Source organism: Malus sylvestris, chromosome 6 (genome assembly GCF_916048215.2).
Source record: "Malus sylvestris chromosome 6, drMalSylv7.2, whole genome shotgun sequence".
Classification (NCBI taxonomy): Eukaryota; Viridiplantae; Streptophyta; class Magnoliopsida; order Rosales; family Rosaceae; genus Malus; species Malus sylvestris.
The window spans coordinates 33818523-33842170 of record NC_062265.1 but is presented as its reverse complement, the minus strand read 5'-3'; the positions used below and the strand labels follow the sequence as shown (position 1 = coordinate 33842170).

The 23648-nt window shown below is 38.3% G+C and overlaps 4 protein-coding genes across 6 annotated transcripts; 3 read left to right on the top strand and 1 right to left on the bottom strand.

The window, feature by feature from the left end:
* The first annotated feature begins 91 nt into the window (after positions 1–91).
* On the top strand, positions 92–4501 carry LOC126626338 (mitogen-activated protein kinase 9-like). Its single transcript, XM_050295640.1, has 11 exons — positions 92–701; positions 1146–1554; positions 1635–1762; positions 1929–1988; positions 2103–2252; positions 2478–2633; positions 2754–2891; positions 2983–3056; positions 3323–3427; positions 3551–3797; positions 4042–4501. The coding sequence occupies exons 1-11, from the start codon at positions 339–341 to the stop codon at positions 4114–4116; spliced, it is 1905 nt and encodes a 634-aa protein (XP_050151597.1). The 5' UTR covers positions 92–338; the 3' UTR covers positions 4117–4501.
* On the bottom strand, positions 4472–7816 carry LOC126626337 (pentatricopeptide repeat-containing protein At4g02750). 2 transcript variants are annotated; one of them, XR_007624658.1, is made up of 3 exons: positions 6067–7816; positions 4893–5984; positions 4472–4759 (listed from the first exon to the last, which is right to left on the bottom strand). XR_007624658.1 is itself a non-coding variant. In XM_050295639.1 (2 exons), the coding sequence occupies exons 1-2, from the start codon at positions 7612–7614 to the stop codon at positions 5178–5180; spliced, it is 2355 nt and encodes a 784-aa protein (XP_050151596.1). In that variant the 5' UTR covers positions 7615–7816; the 3' UTR covers positions 4472–5177. The 2 variants fall into 2 exon arrangements, 1 of the variants encoding a protein (XP_050151596.1); XM_050295639.1 differs by having other exon boundaries at positions 4472–5984.
* Positions 7817–11641: 3825 nt separating this feature from the next.
* LOC126626783 (laccase-1-like) lies at positions 11642–14338 on the top strand. Of its 2 annotated transcripts, none has more exons than XM_050296179.1 (5): positions 11642–11807; positions 12021–12172; positions 12261–12502; positions 12612–12737; positions 12980–14338. In XM_050296179.1, the coding sequence occupies exons 1-5, from the start codon at positions 11700–11702 to the stop codon at positions 14095–14097; spliced, it is 1746 nt and encodes a 581-aa protein (XP_050152136.1). In that variant the 5' UTR covers positions 11642–11699; the 3' UTR covers positions 14098–14338. The 2 variants fall into 2 exon arrangements, with proteins under 2 accessions (XP_050152136.1, XP_050152135.1); XM_050296178.1 differs by having other exon boundaries at positions 12977–14338.
* Positions 14339–17238: 2900 nt separating this feature from the next.
* On the top strand, positions 17239–19625 carry LOC126627012 (uncharacterized GPI-anchored protein At4g28100). Its single transcript, XM_050296429.1, has 2 exons — positions 17239–18087; positions 19147–19625. The coding sequence occupies exons 1-2, from the start codon at positions 17443–17445 to the stop codon at positions 19492–19494; spliced, it is 993 nt and encodes a 330-aa protein (XP_050152386.1). The 5' UTR covers positions 17239–17442; the 3' UTR covers positions 19495–19625.
* Positions 19626–23648: the final 4023 nt, after the last annotated feature.

Sequence of the window (23648 nt, the reverse complement as noted above, 5' to 3'; positions counted from 1 at the left end):
TTTTCGTTTACAGAATTTAATTTAGAAATTTGATCTCTTTAACATTATATTTATAATTGTTGCATTTTTATGCTGATGGTATAATGCACACCAAAAGCCCATCTCCCAAAATGCAGAACTGGTAAAGTGCACGGCACGTTTGACATTGCCATCCCTCCCCATCTGTCCACCTGATCCAAACTCTCTCTCTCTGCACGGGGACCATCGGACCCGAAAGAAAATCTCCGATAAAAGAGCGAGAAAATTGTGCGTAAGAGGAGAGAGAGAGAGAGAGCGGGCAATGCTGCAGTTGTGTGGCTGAGAGGAGGAGAGAGAGAGAGACAGAGCGGGCAGAGTATATGGGGAGTGGAGCTACTCTGGTGGAGGGCGTCCGTCGCTGGTTTCAACGTCGCTCGTCTTCTTCTTCTTCCACTTCCACTTCCGCAACTATTATTAATACTTCTAATCCAAATAATAATCATAACTACACCGACAACGATAAAATTAATAAACTGGGCAATGATCACAATGGTGCCCACATCTCCGATTTAAGCGCTCAACCGTCCGATTCTCATCAGCGGGAACAAAAACAAGGCCGGGAGAACCAGCACCATCTGCAGTTTGAGGTTGAGGAAGATTTTGACATTTCAGGATTGAAGGTCATCAGAGTTCCTACAAGGGCCGACTTCAGAGCTGCTCACCCCATGGATTCACAGAAGAAGGTTCCTTCTTTTTTTTTTTTTTTTGTATTTTTACGATCTGGGTTTCTGTTGTTTTTGAATTTGTTCATCTGGGTGTTGATCTGATTTGGTTTTTCTTGCTTTGATTCTTCTTGGTTGAATGTGGGGTGTTTTGTTTGGAATTTATCGAATACCTTCAAAATTTTAGAGCTTCATGGTATAGGAGATAGAAAGAGATGGACTTTTGATACAACAAAATTGGGGAGGGGGAATTCGGGACCTTAGGGGTGTAAGATTGAATGCTCTTAACCAACTCAGCGAATGTCGCAGTTTTGTGTGAATTCGTTAAAAAGCATTTCCTGGATCGAACTAGTTATGGATCGAAGGAATTACAATGTTGATGTTGTTTCCTTACTCCTCTATGCTTGTTTATAGATAATCACGTATATTTTGATCACAGATAATGGTTGTTGATCTTCAATGCAGGGCAATCTAGAAACGGAATTCTTCACCGAGTATGGAGAGGGAAGTCGATACCAGGTTCAGGAAGTCATTGGGAAAGGAAGTTATGGCGTCGTGGGTTCTGCAATTGACACGCACACTGGAGAAAAGGTTGCAATCAAGAAAATTAATGATGTCTTCGAGCATGTTTCGGATGCTACAAGGATCCTGAGAGAAATTAAGCTCCTTCGCTTGCTTCGTCATCCTGATATTGTTGAAATAAAGCACATCATGCTTCCTCCTTCACGACGAGAGTTCAGAGATATTTATGTTGTTTTTGAGTTGATGGAATCTGACCTTCACCAAGTTATTAAGGCAAATGATGATCTTACTCCTGAACATTATCAATTTTTCTTGTACCAGCTTCTCCGTGGCCTAAAGTATACTCATACAGGTTTGTATTTTTCAGTAATTTCTTTTGGCTTTTGCTGTAGTAACGATAATTAATAATTAAATTTCCTCTGTATCTTGTAGCGAATGTATTTCATCGAGATTTAAAGCCAAAAAACATTCTTGCTAATGCTGACTGCAAATTAAAGATATGTGACTTTGGCCTTGCTCGTGTATCTTTCAATGATGCCCCGTCCGCTATTTTTTGGACAGTAAGTTGTTCAGTTGTGCCAATCATGGCATGTCGCCTTACAACTCCTAGAATCTCTACTTTTGTGGTTGCTAATTAGAAGTCGTTGATTTCTTTAATTTATAAGTTGCATACACTAGGCCTGTGAACAATACTGCTTGTGGACTAAGCTTCTTACTTTTGTGAAGGACTATGTTGCAACTAGATGGTACCGTGCTCCTGAGCTGTGTGGTTCATTTTTCTCAAAGGTAAGCTACGCTTTATTTCTAAGATCTTATATTGTATATATGTATCTATTTGAGGATAAGATGGTTCTTTATTTTTTACTGTAGATTTATTTTCTATGACCATAATTTTGGCAGTACACTCCTGCAATTGATATTTGGAGCATAGGATGCATATTTGCAGAAATACTCACTGGCAAACCGCTGTTTCCTGGTAAAAATGTGGTGCACCAATTGGATCTCATGACCGATTTGCTTGGCACGCCTTCTGCAGAATCTATTGCAAGGGTCAGTTATTTTATTCTAATAACTACTACTCTGTCATCTAAAGACGCACTAATTATTTCTCGTGCTAGCCAAATAAAAATAAATAAAACTTTTAGCAGGCTGCCACTGAACTTCTCAGTTTACTTTGTTCTTAAAATTCTTGTAGTAAACCATCCATATTCTTGCATGTAACTGCCAAATTCTTATTTATCCCATCAAATAATTACTTTTGCATGTCCCTGGTAGATTCGGAATGAAAAAGCAAGAAGGTACCTGAGTAGCATGCGGAAAAAACAACCAGTTCCCTTCACACATAAGTTCCCTGGTGTTGATCCCTTGGCTCTTTGCCTACTGGAGCAGCTCCTTGCCTTTGATCCAAAGGATCGTCTCACAGCTGAAGAGGTAAGGTTAAGTAATCTGAGTACATGCAACATTTGTGATATATACTGCATACCATGATGCATCCTTCAAAACTGATTGGGATCACAGTGCCTCATAAATCCCTAATGCTTACACTTGCAGGCATTAGCTGATCCTTACTTTCATGGTTTGGCAAATGTTGACCGTGAGCCGTCCACCCAACCCATTTCAAAACTTGAGTTTGAGTTTGAACGTAGGAAATTGACAAAAGATGATGTTAGAGAGTTAATCTATAGGGAGGTATGGACTTAAAGCTTAATACTTGTTTGCTTTCTAGCATTGTGGTTTCTTCTGCTTCACTATTGCTGTAACAAATCTTGTGTTGAAACAGATTTTAGAGTATCATCCACAGATGCTGCAGGAGTATCTCCGAGGTGGAGATCAGACCAGCTTTATGTATCCTAGGTGAGGAGGCTATTGGTTTCCGTATGTAATGAATCATTTTGTTGATTATTCAATCAGTTGCATGGGGAAGGGTTTACTGGGAACGGGCTGGCCACTCCCTGTTATGTGTTCCGGCCAATGGGCTGAAACAAAAAACAAAAACCTTAAGTTGATCTAAATATAGATAATAGTAGTCTTGCATTCACCATTTCGCTTTATAAGTCTCCAGTCAGAATTTTTGGTGCTTGGAGTTATTAACCTTGTATCACCGCTTTATGTCATTCTAGTGGTGTTGATCGATTTAAGCGGCAGTTTGCACATTTCGAGGAGAACTATGGTAAAGGTGAAAGGGGTACCCCTCCACTGCAAAGGCAACATGCTTCCTTGCCCAGGTATGTTTTCAGATAAGCATTTAGGGATTAAGTTTGATTTAGATGTCTTGAGGAACAAATCAAATCGGTTCTAGCTTTTACCTTATTAGTTCATCTTAATTACTGTGACATCTTATTCCTCAGAGAGCGGGTTTGTGGACCCAGGGTTGAGAATGCTGGCCAAGACAATGATTTGGAAAGGACTGCTGCTTCTGTTGCCTCAACTCTTGAGAGTCCTCCAGGGTCGGAGCAACCTGATGGCACCGTAAATGCCGATGGACAGAATGGACCTAGCAAGACAGTCTACACACCAGTAACCAGTCGTAGCCTATTGAAGAGTGCCAGCATTAGTGCTTCCAAGTGTATAGGTGTAAAACAGAAAGATTCGGAGGTAAGTAGCATCATTTCATATGTACCTCACTTCCTCTTGTTTGATCACGACTCAGGCATCTTGCATACAATTTGGTGGTAGATCTCTAGTTGTCTGAAAATCAAAGTGTCTCAAAAAACTTGTGTGAGCAATCATACTTTACGTGATATTCGAAATTCCATGCGTTTTGGAAGTTCAAGTAACTAAAGCATAATTAACAGATATATAAAACTAAGTTTGGATGCTTACATTCTTTTTCCCACAGGAGGAAGCAATTGCGGAGATCAACGACGAGTCAGTTGATGGTTTGACCCAAAAGGTTCAAGCTCTTCGCGCCTGAGTCTTCTTCATCGATCTGTGTAAGAAAAAAAAACAGGTGCAACTTTGTGGTCCGCCTCCTTTCCCCGTATTTAGTAGAAAGGGTGCTCTGTAACAATCAACATTCGAAACCGAATATATATATGTTATTTTCAGTTAGAAGCTAACACCATTTAGGAGGACTTGTCGATTTGTTTTTCCTTCATTGTGTAACCACAATACATAGGAAATTGCTCTGCTGTAAGTCGGGGCCGGTTCTGAGAGTTCAGGGTCTCTGCGGAATTTAAAATGAGGCCGTTTCACGGACAAGACTTATTTATTTTCTTTGTATTTTTTCTTCTTGTTTAATGATTGTGTGATATGTAATAGAAACAAAATTGATGGAAATATAGCGTATGTTATTATTAGTTTTTCAATATTTGAGACGAGCAATATTCTACGCCAAGATTAATCTAAATTACGGGTGGGAGGATTCAAACACGGGTACGCACATGAGCACATCCGCTCTACCACCTCATTATGCACTTACAAAGAGAATCGAACTCATTATCCTTTTTATTTTTTTTATTTTTTATTTTTTATATACAAACGATGTTGGCGGAGGGGAATCGAACTCGGGACCTCGTGCAAGGTTTGAATGCTCTTTAACCAATTCACCCCTCCACCTTGGCTTCACTTGTAAAAATGTCGTACCCAGTGCACAAGGCTCCCGCTTTACGCAGAGTCTGGGAGAGGTGAATGTCGGCTAGCCTTTCCCCCATTTATGGAGAGGCTGCTCCCAAGTCTCGAACCCAAGACCTTGGCTTCACTTGTAACATGGCAAAATTATCAAGCCGCTTCCAACTAATCATTTCAAATGCCCATCACTGGGATGTATTTCTCCTCGATCGAACTTTCGCTTACCACTCCGATTTCTAATCACTTCACTGTGGTGTAGACAAACAAGTTTTCTCTTGCGCACACTGTGAATGCACCTCCAACGGCGGAAGCAGAGATGATCTGACAGACCATTTCAAAGAACGGAGAGTAATTGCAATAGAATCCTCAGCTTTCTTTTCTTCATCACAATGAAGTCATCGACTCTCACCAGTAATCCCCGCAAGAACAATTACCCCCGGTGAAGTGGTGGAAGCGGTGAGAATCCCTTAGGATTATTGTCCTTGCCACAATCCTGGATATGTACTTGATGGCATTATGGCAGTCTTCACAAACTCGCAAGTTCTTTATCACGCGGACTGGCCTCCCAGCTGGAATCGAAAGAATCCCAAATGCCACCGCTAATTTCTCGCTGTGATACTTCAGCATATGCTCTTTCTCTTCCTCTTCCACATCGTGCAAAACCAGCTTTGTAGACGAAACATACCCCTCCAGCTTCATTTTCAAATCTAACTCTTCTAAGAAGGCATATATCTTGTCCTTGTCAGGGTGTATAGTGTCCCCAACTGAAAATGTATGAGTCTTGTTTTGGACTTCAACCCAGCTATATCCAGGTACTTTCCTGACACCTTTATCCCTCATCTTCAATCTCATCTTATCGACATCGCCCCATCTGCCTGAAGCTGCGTATAAATTCGAGAGAAGAACATACATTCCTGCATTTTCAGGCTCCATCTCGAAAATTATCCGAGCAGCCTTTTCACCTAATTTGGTATTGCCATGAATCCGGCTTGCACCAAGCAGAGCTCCCCACATTGCAGCATCCGGTTCAAAAGACATATCTCTCATCAAATTCTGTGCTTCCTCGAGGCGCCCTGCTCTACCTAAAAGGTCAATCATACAGGTATAGTGTTTTGAATTTTCTGTTATGCCATAATCCTGATTCATTGAATAAAAATATTCGGTGCCCCTGTCTACCAGACCAGTATGACTACAAGCAGACAACACGCCGACCTGAAATGGAATCAAAAGAAAAATAAACCATTTGACAACGTTGAGGAATTCAAATCAATAAGGTCAATGAATTAACAATTACCATTGTCACATCATCTGGTTTGATACCCACCGCCTTCATTGAGTCAAAAACTTTAAGAGCCTTTAGGCCAAATCCATGCCTTGCATAGCCATAGATCATCGTGTTCCATGAGACAACATCCTTTTCAGCTATTCCTTGGAAAACGTCATATGCTTCCTCAATGCTTCCACATTTACAGTACATTACAAGTAGTGCATTCCCCACATAGCACCCAGTTTCGTATCCTGCTTTTGTCATACGTCCGTGCAACTGCTTCCCCAACTCCAAAGCTGCAATTTCAGCACAGGTGCTCAAAGCACACGTAAAGGAAGACCTAGTCAACCTTTCCCCATCTCTTTTCATCTCTACAAAGAGTTGCAAAGCCTCTTCACTATAACCATTTTGAGCATAACCGGCAATAATAGCCGCCCAAGAGATGGAATCGCGCCGAGGCATGCTATCAAAGATTTCCTTGGCACAAACAATATCACCACTCTGAGCATAGCCAGTTAAAATGGTATTCCATGAACTGGCATTCCGAGAAGGCATTGCCTCAAACAATTTCGTTGCCATGTCCATTCTCTTGCTTTGTACATAACCTGCAATCATTGCATTCCACGAAACCGAATTCTTTTCTGGCATTTCATCAAAGATACTTCTTGCTTCATCCAACATTCCATTCTGCACATAACCCGAAAGCATTGATGTCCATGCAAACACATCCCGAATTGGGCACTCTTCAAATAACCTCCTAGCTTCTGACATTTGCCCATTCTGCGCATATCCCGTGATCATGGTATTCCAGGAAACTTCATCCCTCACAGGCATCCGGTCAAAAAGCTGCCTAGCATTAACCAATCTCTTTTGTTTTACAAATCCACCCATCAAACAATTCCAAGAAACTGCTTCCCAATCTGCTTTCGACTCAAACAACCTACAAGCATCTTCTACCCTTCCATTCTGCACATACGCTGCAAGCAACCCATTCCACGAAATCTCATTCTTATCCGGCATCCTTTGAAAAATCGTCCTCGCCTCATCAACGTACCCGTTCTGGGCATAACCGGACAACATAGCATTCCACGAAACAACATCCTTCTCGGGCATTCGTTCAAACAAGGCACGAGCGGCACCAAGATCCCTGTTCCTCACATACCCACTAAGCATCACATTCCATGAAACCAGGTCTCTCTCAGGCATTTTCTCAAACATGTCCTTTGCAAGATCAAACTTGCCATTTGCTAGGTACCCAGATACCATAGCGTTATAAGACACGGGGCTCCGCCGGGGCATGGCGTTGAAGACAAGCAGAGCGGCTTCGCACCGGCCGTTGCGCATCTGGGTGGTGATGTCCATGTTCGATTTCACAATTTCTGAGTCGGAGGAGTTGGATAACTTGTTCATGGATCTGCGTTTCTGGGTTAGTGTTTTCTTCGATGGGATTGGATTTTGAGAAGTGGGATTTCCTGTTCGGTCCTTGATGTTGATGGGTTGCTGGGATTTGAATGACCGGGAGCAGAAGTTGCTGCTGCCGCTGTGCAACTGTCTGAAACGGTAACTCCCGCGCATTGTCTCCCTTCAAAATTTGATTCTCCTCGGCAGGCAAAACGTAAAATTGGAGTTTGGTTCCCCACGAATTGAGTTATTTGGAATTTTGGCCCTCCTTTATTATGTAGTTAGTTGGTTTAGCTTTTAAAGGGATTTGGATCTCATCCGGTAGCTCTCGCACACGATGTATGAACGCATAGGGATCTTCACAAAGATGATCTAGAGAAGATCCTCAGCTTTTAAGGGCTTGTTTGGTGGACTGGACTGGATAACAGAAATCCAATTAAATTGAACACGAGTCATGTGTTTGTTAGAGTTCAGCATATCACAAATCAAATATAAAATCTAAATACAAAATAAGTGAGATTTAGAAACGCAACTTAGATATGAGTTTCCAAGCTAGTCCAAGTCAGCCCACTTCAATACTCATATCCCATTCAAACCAATCCAAACGTGCCCTAAGTTCTACTTGTCCTTTACATGGCATCTAAGTTATAAGTTGTTAGCATGTGTTACAAAACCATGGATTTTAACCTTGATAAAAATGGGATTAATTTGAAGGAGAGATTTTAGGGTATGATTGTTACATAGCGGAATAAAGTAGCTCTCTTACATACTTGAGATCAACGTGAATCGGATCTATTTTATTTTTTTTGTGAGGTTAATTGAACAACAGATGTGATCATGTTGCCTGCCGAAGATTTATCTAATTGAAGAAACTATCAAACTATTTTAGCTAAACTTTCACTTGATTAGCATAAACATGCCTAGTTAGACCTAATTAAAAGTTTTTTGAAATTGGGACCTACAGCTTCACATTACGTAGTGGAAAATTTGAGTGGAATGTCTGGTTGATGAGGACTCACATCACATCCAGGCAAAGCTTTTGGCTTTAGGTTTGAGGGCTGATGCAAAAATATTCCTGGTGTTAGTAATACAATCCAGTTGCTTTAAAGTCAAAGTCGGTCAGCTACTTCATAGATTTTTTAATAACTCGAAATGTCTATTATCTTTTAGCCAATTATCATATTTGGTAATTATTATTACTATTTTAATATTATGAATCCAAAAACGCTAATGTGCTTGGTTTTGTATCAAGTTTTCTGTTAGCTTCAAGTATGCTATTTCTTGAGTCTCTTTCTAAGTTTTTCTGGGTCATTCTCTACTCATGTTGCCTTGAGCTTCTGTCTCATAAAAGAGTAGAGGAAGACTATGAAGACTTGGAAGAAAATTATAAGAAAAGACATGGAGTATTTAGAGTTAATAAAAAACTCGCAAAATCAAACGCAATAACATTTTAGAATTCATACAGTCGATCACACTCAATAAAATAAGTCTTTGTTGTTTTTGTATTATCATTATTTATTAGTAGTACACTACGTGGTGCTTCTACAAAGGAAGAAGCTAACTTCATATCGCGACCTACACGATCAACTTACAGAAAAACTTGTAAACAAACGCAGTTTGCCAATCTTGACCAATAAAAGAAGTTGATACATATCCCAGTAATGCATGGCAGTATATGCAGAAAATCAGAAATACAATTACACTTACAGAAAATGAGAAATGATTTAGGTTTAGGGTTTACCCTACTGTATAGAAGCATCTTATAACATGTTAGATTCTTCTAAGGGACCGTGTGAAAATTGGCATTTTGTTGGCCTAATTACATTAAACTATGTTCATATGGCTTCTGAAAGATGTATGGGATTGAAAAGAACAGAAAATCAATTAGTACAAGATGCTTATCTCAAGTTCTTCCAGTACCTGGCTTTTAGTGTTTTTGAACAACTAGTGCCTGGCTTTTGGTAGACTATGGTTCTAGCAGCGGATTCGCGTGAGGACAAGTGAAGGATATCGTCCCTACCGCCCTTGTTACTACCATATTCATCTCAAGTTCTCTTTGTTTAGTATGGTCCTAGCTACTCACCCTCTTTGCTATACATGTGTTCCATAATTTTTTTACGAACGATTATAGTTGATATGGGGGCAACCTATTTGATAAACGTTTGTTGTGAGGGTTAAGGTATGCAAAGAATAGGCACTGTGGAGTGAATTTGGAATGTTGGGCAAGAAGAGAAAAAAGTGATACGGATTTAAGCTATCTTGCCACAAACAAAAAAAAACTTCTGGATTAGCCATTAGATGTTCCAAACATAATAAATAATTGTATATGCAAAAATTTATAAATAAATAAATTTAAAAAAAAAAAAAAACATATCACTTAACGAGAGGAATGCTAAATAAAAGATAATACCACGGTACCACCAATTACAAGCCAAATTTTCTCAGTAAGTAGCCTCAATATAGTAGCATCAATTACTAATATACAAATTTGCAAAACTCAACAAACCCCCCACTACATCATATCTACAGCATCATTTGGCATCTTTTTACTTATTTATTTATTATTTTGTTTTGGTATGATTCCCTTAGCACCCTCTATTGATGGCCTATCGCCATCAAATGGTTGGTGTTTGCCCTCCATATCTCCATCCTCACCATTTCTATTGGAGAAAAAAAGAATTTAAGTTAGCTAGCCAGCTCACCTTTAGTTGGTGAAGGGACTAAGAAACAAAAGAATTATACTTATATATATATATATATATGAGTAAATGGTGCACGAGATTACTATAATTCATCATTTTTGTTTCTAAAATTTAAAATCGATAAATATGGTTATTAAGTTTGTCTACCATCAATTATTTTGATCATTCCGTGAAAAATCTACATTAAATAAGGACCAAAATGACACCCTTAATTTTTTGTCAAATCATTTTAGTCTTTTTTTTTTTTTTATTGAGTTGTGCTATTTGTCATTTTGGTCCTTATATAACAGAGATTTTTTTTTTTAATGAAATGACCAAAATGAGTGACAATCAACAAATTCAAAGACCACTTCTATGAATTTCAAATTACAAGGACCAAAATGATTAACAATCGACAAACTGAGGGAATACTTTTATCTATTTCAAATTACATGAACCAAAATAAGAAGTTATGCTGATTTCAAAGATCATTTTAACTAAAATGTATATTCTATAATCTTCATGCTGCAATCTTTGCCACATGCCTGCAAATTGCAATGGTCTAACTAAACAAGTCACACCTTTGAACTAATTGAAACTACAACGAATCTGTGCTGTTTTGCGATATGCAAAAAGATACTACTGGTTTAGTCCAAGCTTCTTTGTCTTCAATCAAAGCTTCTACACCAACCCACCCATCTTTTTTGGGACCCAATTTCTACCTATGAAGAATCAAATGATGAAGGAAATGACAATACGGTGGATAACAAAATGACAAATAAAACAAAAAATTAATATATTTATCTTTAGGCTTTTTTTAGCCAAAATAATTTATGAGATTGACATAATTCCTCAATTTGATCATTGGGACTTGAAATCCATGAAAGTGATCACTGATTTTGTCCACCATCAATCATTTTGGTCATTCTGTGAAAATATTCAATAGACAAGGATAAAATAACAAAAACACCCTTAGTTTTTGCCAAATCATTTTGGCTCGTTGTTTTTTAAATTGAGGATATTTTTTGTCATTTTGGTCCTTATATAACATAATTTTTCACGAAATGACCAAAATGATTGATGGTGGACAAACTCAGGTACCACTCCTATTATTTCAAAGCTTAAGGATCAAAGTAAAGGTATACAAATCTTAAAAACTACTTTGGCTAAAAACCTTATCTTTATAAAGGTTTAGTCGGCTCTTAGTTCTTAATCTACGAAGGTTTGGCCAAACAATTAGTGGCAAAAAATCCCAATAATTCATATTTAATTATCTTTATAAAGGTTTGGACAAATAGTTATGAACTGCATTATTAGCAGCCAAGGGTTCAAACAATTTCCACCTTTTCAAAAACTCAATTTGACATGTTCAGTGTCTCGACCCCTCCTCACCTACTCATCTAGCGTCACCAAAATATATCTTTAATTAAATTTATTAGCATAGAGAATTTTTTTCTTCAATTTTAGCATGTATATAAAGGGGTAGTTGGCAGGGAAGTTTTGGTAAAACTCAACTGGTGCATGCAATATACGTTATACAGAAAGAGGGAGTCTTGAGCCCGCTCTTAGGTTTTAGTTATGGAGAGTTTGAGCCAGCATTATAGTGTATTAATGCTCATGCTAATCATACTTAACGGGGCTTTACCGTCTTGTTTCTCGCAAAAAACACGACGCTTTGAGTTTAATGTAAGCTAGAGTCTGCTTTTATTTTAGTGAAGTAATTTTTGCTCTCCCTTTTCTCCCATGCACTCCTCTCTTTTTCTAACCCTTGAACTGAGTGCAAAAGAAGAAAAATGAGAGTATGAAAATCACTGTTCTATCTTCGGTAATGTAATTACCAAAAGAAAGTAGGAAATTGAAAGCTTGATTTATTTGCTTTTTGGTTCTTTTTTTTTTCAGGTTGAGTGGAAGAATGTAACTCGTTTGTGCAACACAAAGCCACTTCTAACAGTGAATGGAGAGTTTCCAGGGCCAACCATTGCTGTCTATGAAGGTGATCATGTTGAGATTAAGGTCACTAATCACGTTGCCGAAAACACCACCATCCATTGGTGAGTTTAACTAAACTTAGATTAATCACACCGACTTTGATTCTGTTAAGATACTAATTAAGTTGTTGGTTAACTACTATGAGTGCAGGCATGGTGTGAAGCAACTAAGAACAGGATGGGCAGACGGCCCAGCTTATATCACACAATGTCCTATAAGAAGGGGCAAGACTTACACATACAAGTTCACCGTGGAATACCAAAGAGGCACTCTCTGGTGGCATGCTCATTATGCCTGGCAACGAGCTACCGTTTATGGCGCCTTTGTCATCCATCCGCGCATGCCTTTTCCATTTTCCGCTCCGATTCAAGAAGAATTCCCCATCATTTTTGGTAATTATACGAAAAAAAGTACAGGAGGACTATTATTTTTTGTTCCATGTTTTCTAGAGAGTTCATAATTTCTGATCTTGAATTGCTCACGTGTTTTGCTATGTTGCAGGTGAATGGTGGAGTTCAGATGTAGGTAAAGTGGAAGCTGAAATGAAGACTGGAGCTGGACCTAATAGTTCAGATGCTTATACCATCAATGGGTTGCCAGGACCACTATATCCTTGCTCCAACAAAGGTATATATCCAAAACTTAAGGGTACGTCTAGGATTGTTCCTGTAAAGGCTAAAAGTGGTTTCTCGAAAGCTTTCAAGTGTTTTTCCATGAAGCACTTCGATTTTTAATTAAAATTCGAACGTGTAGCTTTTATGTGCAGAAGTACTTCCTACATAATCAGTCTTGAGCGGCCTAATTTTCAACCAATTTTTTTCTCTTTTCTACAAAGAATTTACACGATCTTTGTTGTACTTATGCAGCAGATACCTTCATCAAAACTGTGGAACATGGAAAAACCTACTTGCTTAGAATTATCAATGCAGCACTCAACGATGAGCTTTTCTTTGCTGTGGCTAATCACACACTAACTGTCGTGGAGATTGATGCCGTGTACACCAAACCATTCACAACCTCAGCGATCATGGTAGGTCCTGGCCAAACCACCAACGTTTTGCTCACTGCAAATCAAGTCCCTGACTCCTCAGGTGCCTTTTTGATGGCGGCCTGGCCTTACCTCACCTCTGTTTTCCCTTTCGACAATTCCACCACAGCAGGTTTCTTGCGTTACAAGAACAAAAAGGGTGACAAAACTAAGTATCCCCCGAAAGCGCCGAGTACTTTTGCACCGGAAAAATACAACCTCCCTAAAATGGAAGACACGAAGTTTGTCACTAAATTTAATAACAAGCTCAGAAGCCTAGCCTCAACCAAGTATCCGTGCAACGTGCCTAAAATCGTCGACAAGCATGTTGTAATAGTTATAAGCCTAAATCTCCAAGATTGTCCGGCCAACAAAACCTGCAAGGGTTATGCTGGCAAGAGATTTGCAGCTTCTATGAACAACCAGTCCTTCATTCGTCCCGCCTTGTCGATTTTAGAATCACATTACAAGAAGCTCAGAGACGCCGAGTACTCCACCGATTTCCCAGAGAAGCCTTTGAAGCCGTTTGATTACACTGGTGTGGATCCAGTTTCGGAGAACGTGAACCCGAAATTTGGCACTAAGATTATGGAAGTGGAGCACGGAACAAACTTAGAAATTGTGCTACAAGGTACAAGTTTTCTTAACACTGAGAACCATCCAATTCATGTGCATGGACACAACTTTTTTATTGTCGGTATGGGGTTTGGAAACTTCAATGCTACCAAGGATCCGGCAAAGTACAACCTCGTTGACCCTCCGGAGAGAAACACGGTGGCAGTTCCAACCGGAGGATGGGCGGCGATTCGATTCAAGGCCGACAATCCGGGAGTTTGGTTCATTCATTGTCACCTTGAAGAGCATACTTCTTGGGGTCTTGCCTCGGGGCTTATTGTGAAAAATGGTCCCAAACCGTCTCAGTGTGTGCTTCCTCCCCCTGACGATCTTCCCTCATGCTGAGTTTTTCGAATAGACGACTAGAATTAGTATCTGTTGTTTAACAATGGCTTTGAACTCTTCTTTTTATTTATTTATTTATTTATTTATTTTTATTTTTTTATGAACATATATACCTGATATACATAATATAATATATAGGCTTTGTACTTTTGAGTATTAAGGACCGCACTTGGGAGTTTTCTGTGAGATAGAAGTATTTTCATCGGGAATGTATGAAAAGTAGTAAAACTATTTTATTTTCTTTTGAAGCTCTCCATCCTTTCAATCTCGTCTTTTGGAGAACTTATCCGGTATGGGAAATGACACACCCAATCCCCATGTTTAGTAGGCTTCCAAATTGAGATGTGTTGACCATCATCTAAACAGGTGATGTAGCATGAAAAGTGTGAAGGCATAACTAAAGTTGACAACTTATAACTAATTCATATGAACTAAAACTTTAAATTTATCAGTTGTTGACTTTAGTTATACTCTCACGATTATCGTGGCTAGTCACCTATTTGGATGATGACGAGCACACTCCAATATAAATGCCTACTTGACATCTAGATTGGAGTGTGTTAGGAAAAATACGTGCATGCGTGAGATAGACATAGTACTCCCATTCCGTCCTAGGCTGAGATTTCTATGTATATCACATGTGAGGAGTACGATAGGCAAGTTTTTGTGCATTTCTTTTACTCTAAGAAAATATAAATAATAAGTACTGCCAATGGTTACAAAAACTGAAATAATTACAAGACGATAAAGTGAAATTATTGTTACATTGAATAAGACTATTGTTAAAGAAGGTTGGTGGACCAATCTGTCTAAACTACTATAGTAAATTCCATATTTCATAAACTTTCAACAACCTTTAATCCCTCTCTTTAAAAGCACTTTTGTTTCAATTATGATAATAGCTATAGTAATAGTAATATAATTTTCAAGAACAACATAAGAAATGTTAAGGGGATCGTCCGACTCTTCATGATATTTCTATTACATTATATTTTTTGTGTAATATTTTATAAATTAACATTAAAATTAACATTAGATTATGACGTGTCAGAAAATTCATAAAAAATCTCATTTTGAAAAAAATCCTCTGAACATCTCTCTAACAATATATCATACAAGATCAAATTGTAAAAAAAAAGAAAGAAAGAAAAAATAGAAAGAGAGAAGGCTGAGAAGCATATTGCTTTCACAAACAAAAGTGAGAGCCACGCAGCTTTTTCTCTTTGGAACTACTGCCAGCTTTCGAGTGGAACGCGTGCAGTACCAGAAAACAATATAAAATTTTGGCAAATGCTTTATTGACATCGAGTGAGATAAATGTAAAATAAGGTGAGAATGATAATTTTACGATTTCGTAGGAAGTGATGACTTACAAAAGATGGCATGGTCAAATAATTCGATCGAAAATTTTCACCATTAGAAAACATGAATGATTATTTACTTTCTGGAAGGCAACAAAGACTCTGCTTTGTGTGATGCCTTAGGTCACGTTGAGATTCTCTATGGATTTTTATGTTCGGAGTTTAAGAATTCGGAGATGGATTATTGAAGAAAAAGAAAGAGGGATCTGAATCCTTAGGTTGTGTGAGGTGGTTAAGAGCTGGTTTGGTATTGCTGTGCTTTGAAAAAAAACTGCTGTGAGAATAAGCGGCTGTGAAATAAATCAGCAGAGTATTTGGTAAACTTTTTTGTAAAGTTGCTTTTAGAAAAAAAAAAACAGTCTGATAGTGGGTCCTTTCATTAAAGGAGCACTGTACCTCCGTGTGCTTTGAAAAAAAACCAGTTTTCCAAAGCTGCAAATAGCAGCTTCAGCTTTTTCCTTTGATTTCAGCTTATTCTCACAGCAGCTTCCAAAATAAGCCATTTTTTTTTCAGTTTACCAAATACCTAAAACTCTCACAGCTTTTTTTCATGGGTGCTTTTTTTTTAAGTACCTCACTTTCAAACCACCCCTAAGTGAAATGGGTAATGAGAATCGCATAAATTAAAGTGAGTGGTCCGAATTTTCATTTACTCTAAACACAAAAAATGGGAAAGGATCTCAATTCCCTTTGGTCACTTATAAGTCAAAATGGACATTAAACTAAGGACTAGGTCCTTTGGCAAAAGATAAAGAGTATTGCCTAGGTGGCTTCGATGTTCTCACTTCTAAAAGACCAAAAAATGGTTACTTTCGACTTTCCAATGTTGTAAATGTTGTCAATGCTAATAACAAATTGTTAGTGGCAACTCAGTTGATGAATTAGTTAAGGAGGAAAAGGAATAAAATATAAAGTTGCACACAGACACACAGAATCTCTTAAAAAATCCATGAATTTGCTAAATTGTTTACAATGGAGCTATTTAGCCTGAGTTATTTAAGTATGTGATTTGTTGGTGGATTTGGGAAACGTCACACTCATATGGTTGCTTGACTTCCTGTAACGTTCTCTACATATTCTCACATAAGTGGAGTATATGCTAGAGAATTTGCGACATTGTCAAGTATAAACACATGGTTTCAAGGTAAATTCTCTAAGTTTGTTAATGCAGAATTTGCGGTATTCCCAAGTATATATACACAATTTCAAAGAAATACATTGAGTCTATTAATTTAGAAATTAAAAAACTCGAGTGTATACACTTTTACAAAGCAAATTCTCCATATTCTATCTCAAAAGCATAATAAGAAGCATGGTTAGTGTAAAGTTTTTCTAACTTCTTCCTAAACTTAACTAGATCCCCGCTGGAAATACCCTATTACCCAGACATGTATGCCTTACGTGAAACAAACTTAATTTCCCTATGAATAATTTGTTCATGATACTATTGGTAATCTCCACCAACTTTATCTACATTTTATAGAGACATATAGCACTTATATTGATAGTACTAAAGGCTAGATCTACAAAAACTTAACTGCCACATGTGATTCAGTGATTGGAAATGAATTTTAGATATATATTTCACACATGTTTTGGGATCAATTATTAGTGCTAGTAAATCGTACGATTATGGTCAGTAAAAGGTTGAAATGCTCCGATGAATTTTTCCGATTCCTATAAAATTGGACTATAGTGACGATACCACTAGCTGGTCCTTTTTAAGAAAATTTAAAAAAAAATTACGCAGAGCCAAAGATAGCAATCTAGTAAACAGCCAAACGATTCCCGAATCCCAACCCCACAGCATTTCCTTTTCTTTCCTTTTCTTTCATCTCCTCCAACACACCCACCACTGCCTCCATCCACTTTAATTTCTTCCACCATCCTCCTCAAGTGCTCTGTTCAGTCTGTTGTTGATTGATTGTACCAAATTAAAAAAAAAAAAAAAAAACCCAGAAACCAAAAGTACAAACAAACCCAAATGTCCTTCACCATCTTCTTCCTTTACATTCTCTTCCCTGCCTTCCCGGGTCTACCCAACCCGGACCCGGCTTCCATCCAGTCATTCCACCCGGCCCGAACTCCCTCCCCATCCGCTACAATCCCTGCATTCCCAGAACAATCCGACTTAGCCGGGTGCCCGCTGGACCTCCCCAATGAGCTCTTCCACGGCATAAAGTCTGCCTGCTCCGCCACCAAAGGTGACTCCTCTGACCACCTACAGCGAAGCAGGTGCTGCCCTGCGCTCGCGGCGTGGCTCTACTCTGCCTACTCTGCCACCGCTCTCGGCAGAGTAGGCAGGGTGAGCCCAGCAGTGTCGGGTCAGCCTTATGATCTGCCACTGCTGCCAGACGACTCGGAAACTTGCGTCGAGGACTTGGGACAGGCGCTGAAAACAAGAGGAATTGAGCTAATCAAGCCGAATGAAACCTGTGATGTTGTGTATTGCTATTGCGGGATAAGATTGCACCCCTTGAGCTGTCCCGAGGCCTTTTGGGAGAACGAAAGGGGGAAGCTTGTTGGGGGTGCGAAGGTGAAGAAGTTGGAGAGAGATTGCTTGAGCGGCGGCGGCAATGGGTTTCCGGGTCTTGGCGGCTGCTCCAAATGCTTGCACAGTCTCTACAATGTAAGTACATTTCTTTTGGAACTGTAAAGTTTCAGTCTTTGTTTGATTTACCGTAGCTGGTTGGCCTGCATTTTTTGTTTTTATTTCCAAAAAAATGAAGAAGAAGAATAATTGATTAGGGTTCCTTCTGGTTCTTCTCCCTAAAGCTCCATGCTTGACAATTGGGAAAGTGTTTTCTTCTTTAGATTACCCTCTAGAAACAGTACTAGACGCGCCATTACAGCGAGTGTAATACATGCAATCGATATAGAAAGAGAAGAACGTCTGGGGAGTAGGGACACCGTCTTGGTTATAGAGATGGTAAATCAATTCGTTGGATTGTTAATGGGTACGATTTAGACTTATTTAGTTCGATTTTACCTCATACTATCATCATAACTACCAATCTTACATTTGTATTAATATATGACGATATTAAATTAAACAGGTCTTAAAATTACTCATTCACAATCCAATTAGATGATTTTCCACCTCTAGGTTGTATTTACGTAACTATAAATTACTTTGTGACACATATGCAAAGCTATCGCATCAAAATAATTATAAAAAAATTCTACGCATGTCAAATTGTAATTTATCTATAACGAAGGATAACTCCTTACATGCGGAGACAATATTTTCTATTGAAAAGTCCTATATATTTAACGGAAGGGGTTCTATACCTACAGCATTTTTTATACTTTGTTTATGTCAATAATATCGACATAATGAATCTATTTGCTACAAGAATAGGGTTATTTGAGAGTTTCATGACCTACCTTTATTTATTAGAAAAACTTATGAAAAAAGGCTTGAAAACTTTGAGTTTTAATCAAATGGACAAAAAAGTGTTGTAAGTGAACAGTACTATGAGTGACTTTTTAGAGTAAAAATGTCATTTTCATTAAAAGTGAACAGTACCGGAAGTGTTTCGTTAAAACTCTCTTATTTATTTCGGATTTTTCTTGGTTTGGATTGAGAATAGTTAGTTAGGTGCTTAGTGTGTAATTGTATTTGTACGGTAGCATGAATTTGATTTTGTTGTTGCACCTACCAGTTAGTAAATTGATTTTGTATCAGCTTAACAAGAAGAAAGCTTCGGATTCAAGCAAATTAGAGGACAGGACCACCAAAATGCACAGCAAAGACTGTCAGTTGATGGGTCTCACTTGGCTCCTTGCCAAGAATCGGACGGCTTACATCCACACGGTGACATCTGTCTTCCGGGCTTTCATGGTAAGCGCCGACGGGTCTGATCCTCGGTCGTGCACGCTCAACAGCGATGGAATGCCTCTTGCCGTCGATTCTTCTCAAATTTCTGATCAGTCCTCATCCAACATCCTTGCAGCTTCCGTCTTTTTCTACCTTGTAATGTCACTTTCTTTGTTGTTTATGTTGCAGCTTACCCTATCCTCCATCCAAAACTAGCCAAGGGATTCACAAAATTTATGAAACATAGTGAATGGGATTTGTGTATTTATTTATTTTTAAATGTACTATGTAATTGTTCTACATTTTATGACATGCCCAATTGCCCCATGCATTGGATGCTTCATTCATTCTTGGGCAACGAAGAGAAAAACTTATATAGGACAGCCATATTACGTGTTGTGCCACAATGCTCTTGTAAAACACACCCCCATGAACTTCATCCGACCCCTCTAATCCTACCCTATTTGTGGAGAGAGACTCCCCTACACCCTCGGAATGCCATCATGGCGTTCAAACGCTGTGGCATCGATCCCAAGGGTTGTAGCCATGTGCGGATCCATTCATGGACCCAAGACCACCTGAAAGTCCGAAGAAGCGTTTACAAGGACTTTTGAGGACCACCAAACACTCTGGTGATGAATGTGGTGAAAGAGAGAAGACCATCATAGTAGTGCAGTAGCTGGTTGTAGGTAAGTCATTCACTACTTTGCAAGAGATGTCGGCAATACGTTAGCCGCACAGAAGATTTGATCGGCAACTATTGGGAGGAATTTTTGTCCAAAAACTAGAAAGCCATATGTGGGCCAGGGTTTAACATGTCCGAAGGGACTGCTGTTTTGTATTGAAGAGACAAATTATGGAGACTGCATGTAACTTGCTTGGTGGCATTATTTTGGTGACAGTTGTGTTCTTCACGAGAGATTTGTGAAATGTCAACGTCGCCTTTGTCTTCTAGGGTTTGCATAACGCTACAAGCATAAGGTAAGGAATTGAGCTGTGGAGCCTATGTGCATATAGTTTATATGAGAATTTAATTGGAAGATTTTTTAGTAAACTCTGGTGTATCGATGCATAGGTTATAGACAGTGGCAAAGCCAGCAGCTTAAGGAGGTGTGCCTGCACCTCCGGTCATCGAAAAACTCCATGAAAAGTGAGGAATTCGCCCCTCTGAATTTGGACGTAAGGTTTTTGACGAAATTCTTGTATAACTTATAGCAAGTATACTAGAATTTTCGATTATTTTAAATATAATGAAATAAAAAATCTAAGTGCTTGAAGTATTTGAAGCAGTTTTTTGAAAAGTGCTTCTCCATAAAAAAACAAAAAGGATACAACACATAAGCATTTTTAACTTTTTATGCCAAGTACGATAGAAAAAGTTTTCATTGGTTCGAAAACATTGTTATTCCTTTCAGATACAATTCAAAACATGTCCAGTGTTGACTTGATTCTAAACTAACTAGGCCGAACTATTGTAACTCGTAATTGATTCCCTTACATTGCCTTTGTCTGATCCATTTGTATGGTGGGTTGGGCTTAAATGGGTTAGGCTCATATGCTTTTTCTTCATCATCAATTGGTTGATGATGATTCAAATTTAAATAAAGTATTATTAAACTAAGTGCGAGTTAAGATTTATTTTCCAAACTTTAAAATGAAATCAATCTCACTTTCAGAGGTGAATCCCGGGATCACCTGGAGTTCGAAAAACATACTTGAGAAGGTATTCCAAGGACCTTCCGAATGTTTTATACGGGTTCCTTTTGTATATATCAAGTTTTTTATGTAATACATGTTAAGCATATCTTGATAGGTTGAGTCAACAACACTCGACAAACTCTCTCGATATAACTTATTATATGTTTTTGGCATATGTCGATATTGTTGACATGTGTGCAATAGAGTTTGATTGACGGTAACAAGCACATCAAGCATTCAACAAATGTCTCAACGAATAAACTGAAATTTATTTCGTGTGCTTCACGCTCTGTTTCTATTTAAAATATTTAAACCTTTAACACTGAAACTCTCAAGATTCGAATTCTGAATACCACTGCATAGGACTACCTCTCTTCTCTAGCCCAGATTATTTCTTCAGTTTTTATTAGTTTTTGATGAAAATGTGTAATAATTACTATGATATTTTCTCCAATTAGCTAAAGAAATAACTTTGAACTTTCTTAGGCATGCACAGGCCGATCGGGAAATGTAGGCAGAAATAATTTAGTGGTCCTACTAGGCTACTCCTATAAAAACTGAAAATGAAGTGATTATCCAGCAGTTGCCATGGAAAAGTATGTCGTCCAAAGCATATTTTCACCGAATTGGACTTGGATGTTGAAGAATCAGCAACATTTTATGCTGATTATCAATTATGATTAAACACATGTTCAATCATAATTGATGATCAACAAAAAATGACATGTCTAATCGTAATTGATGATCAACATGGAATGCTGCTGATTCTTTCAGCAGCCAAGTTCTATCCATTTTCACCGAGGTGTGCTCAAATTAAACTGAATGCCCTTGTCCTCGTCTGACATGCTCCTATTGGGACTTTAGAATATGTTGGGCACTGTTTGCAATAACTGGGGCCCATTATTTTATCGTCGTAAGTTCAGGCGGGTGAGAGTAATGCGTCTGTCTTTTCATGTTTTATTATTCCTCAGTGAGAAATGAAGTAATTTTGGATTGTGTTCAGTTCAAACAAATTTGATTAAGGTCTCTCTCACTGGGCAAGGGCTATGGACAACGACGGATTCATGATTTTAGTATAAAATATTCCATTTTCTTTTAAATTGAATAGTGCGCAAACCGCAAAAAAATTCAAAATTTTCAGTTCTACATTTCATTAAGCATTTAGTCTACATGCCGTCCTCTGTTGAACATGTTGTCTGCATGCCGATATATGTCAACATATGAAGTGTTGTCGATAGGTCTTGCAGAATTTTGTCATGTGACTTTATTGAGTTCTATCAAGACCCCCTGTTGAGTGGTGATGATGCATCTTGCAGGGGGGATGTTGATGTGTCCAGTCGAATGTTTCCGAAATATGTTGAATACGCAATTTCATATATAACACTTGGTGGATACAAAAATAATACTATATTAAATATTTCAAAATGGTTCCTAAGGAACTTCACTAGCTTTTTCCTAGCCTCAGGAGGGCATCAAGACCACCCCGGGTCATTTCACTTCAGCAAGGCTATTCCTTTGAAACCGAACTAGTTTGAATTTTTATAAATTACAGCAGTTTAAAATATCATCGAGCAAAAGAAAAACACATCAATTACCTTGTTTGTTTCTTGTTTTTTGTCAACCACAATTCATTTTCCAGTGATAAAACATAATCATTTGTACCATCTCTTTAGTAGAGAAAGGACCCGCCAAAGCATGTGATTCTCATCTCTGTTAGAGAGATAATATAAATAGGTGGTAAGAGTAACATTTTTTTTAGCTTATAAGGTCATCTCCAATGGAGATGGCTATAGAGTTTTAGGTCAAAATACATCTCGAAATGCTCCAAAATCCAACTCCAATATGGAGGGCCGAGCCGAAAAAAAAAGGGACCCACCAAACCAAGTTTCAGCCCTTCGGCCATTCTTAGCTAGCCAAGTAGCCCGTTTGAGGGGCCTTTTTTTTTAGGCCAAAATTTAAAACTTCTAATTGTTTTCCTATAAATGCCAAACTCATTTCTACACCATTTCTCATATATTTTTTTATTTTTTTTGTAGGCTCACATCCTTTTCATAAACATCACTCCCTTACCTCTTCCAATAATCTAAATTTAAAATTTTCAATATTTTTCAAATGTCCACATCTTCAACCAAAAGATAAGAAATCCGAAAGCTTATTCATTTAGCAATAAGTGGTTCTCAAAATATATCTGGAAACCTTATTTTAATATGGTAGTTTAATTCAATTAACCAATAAATAAAAACTTAAAATATTAAATCATTGAGGGGCTAAAAAATACCCCCCTTGGTTGGAAATAGTATATAAATATGCTCTGACACTGTTCATTAAAAAAATAATTTCTTGCAAAACTGTAATCTGAGCGGAGGCTAAACATAACCCATTCGATTGGAGATGGCCTAAGACATAATTTTCTTAGATCTCTACAAGTGTGTTTGTTTGGCTTCCTTAACTCTCACTGGCTTAGACTGGACTATAGTCCAGTGTTTGTTAAATACTAGGATTATGTTTAATGAGACAAAAGGGGACTCCTGTGGACTAACAGGCTCACTAGAAGTTCTTAGCGAGAGCCCTCGAAAAGGAGGGGACTAGCTAAGACCGTGTTCCTTCTATGCTCTCTTTCGTCTCTTCCTCCTCCAACAAGACCTACATAACTGCACCACCTCCGACCGTTG

What these genes read in the sequence shown, in the direction of transcription:
- LOC126626338 (XM_050295640.1), top strand. Translation starts at nt 339, where the DNA reads ATGGGGAGTGGAGCTACTCTGGTGGAGGGCGTCCGTCGCTGGTTTCAA. An exon ending in CCATGGATTCACAGAAGAAG is followed by an intron (nt 702 to 1,145) that starts GTTCCTTCTTTT and finishes TCTTCAATGCAG; the next exon opens with GGCAATCTAGAAACGGAATT. An exon ending in GTGGTTCATTTTTCTCAAAG is followed by an intron (nt 1,989 to 2,102) that starts GTAAGCTACGCT and finishes TAATTTTGGCAG; the next exon opens with TACACTCCTGCAATTGATAT.
- LOC126626337 (XM_050295639.1), bottom strand. Translation starts at nt 7,614, where the DNA reads ATGCGCGGGAGTTACCGTTTCAGACAGTTGCACAGCGGCAGCAGCAAC. An exon ending in AACCAGATGATGTGACAATG is followed by an intron (nt 5,985 to 6,066) that starts GTAATTGTTAAT and finishes ATTCCATTTCAG; the next exon opens with GTCGGCGTGTTGTCTGCTTG.
- LOC126626783 (XM_050296178.1), top strand. Translation starts at nt 11,700, where the DNA reads ATGGAGAGTTTGAGCCAGCATTATAGTGTATTAATGCTCATGCTAATC. An exon ending in AGAATTCCCCATCATTTTTG is followed by an intron (nt 12,503 to 12,611) that starts GTAATTATACGA and finishes GCTATGTTGCAG; the next exon opens with GTGAATGGTGGAGTTCAGAT. An exon ending in ATATCCTTGCTCCAACAAAG is followed by an intron (nt 12,738 to 12,976) that starts GTATATATCCAA and finishes GTACTTATGCAG; the next exon opens with CAGATACCTTCATCAAAACT.
- LOC126627012 (XM_050296429.1), top strand. Translation starts at nt 17,443, where the DNA reads ATGTCCTTCACCATCTTCTTCCTTTACATTCTCTTCCCTGCCTTCCCG. An exon ending in GCTTGCACAGTCTCTACAAT is followed by an intron (nt 18,088 to 19,146) that starts GTAAGTACATTT and finishes ATTTTGTATCAG; the next exon opens with CTTAACAAGAAGAAAGCTTC.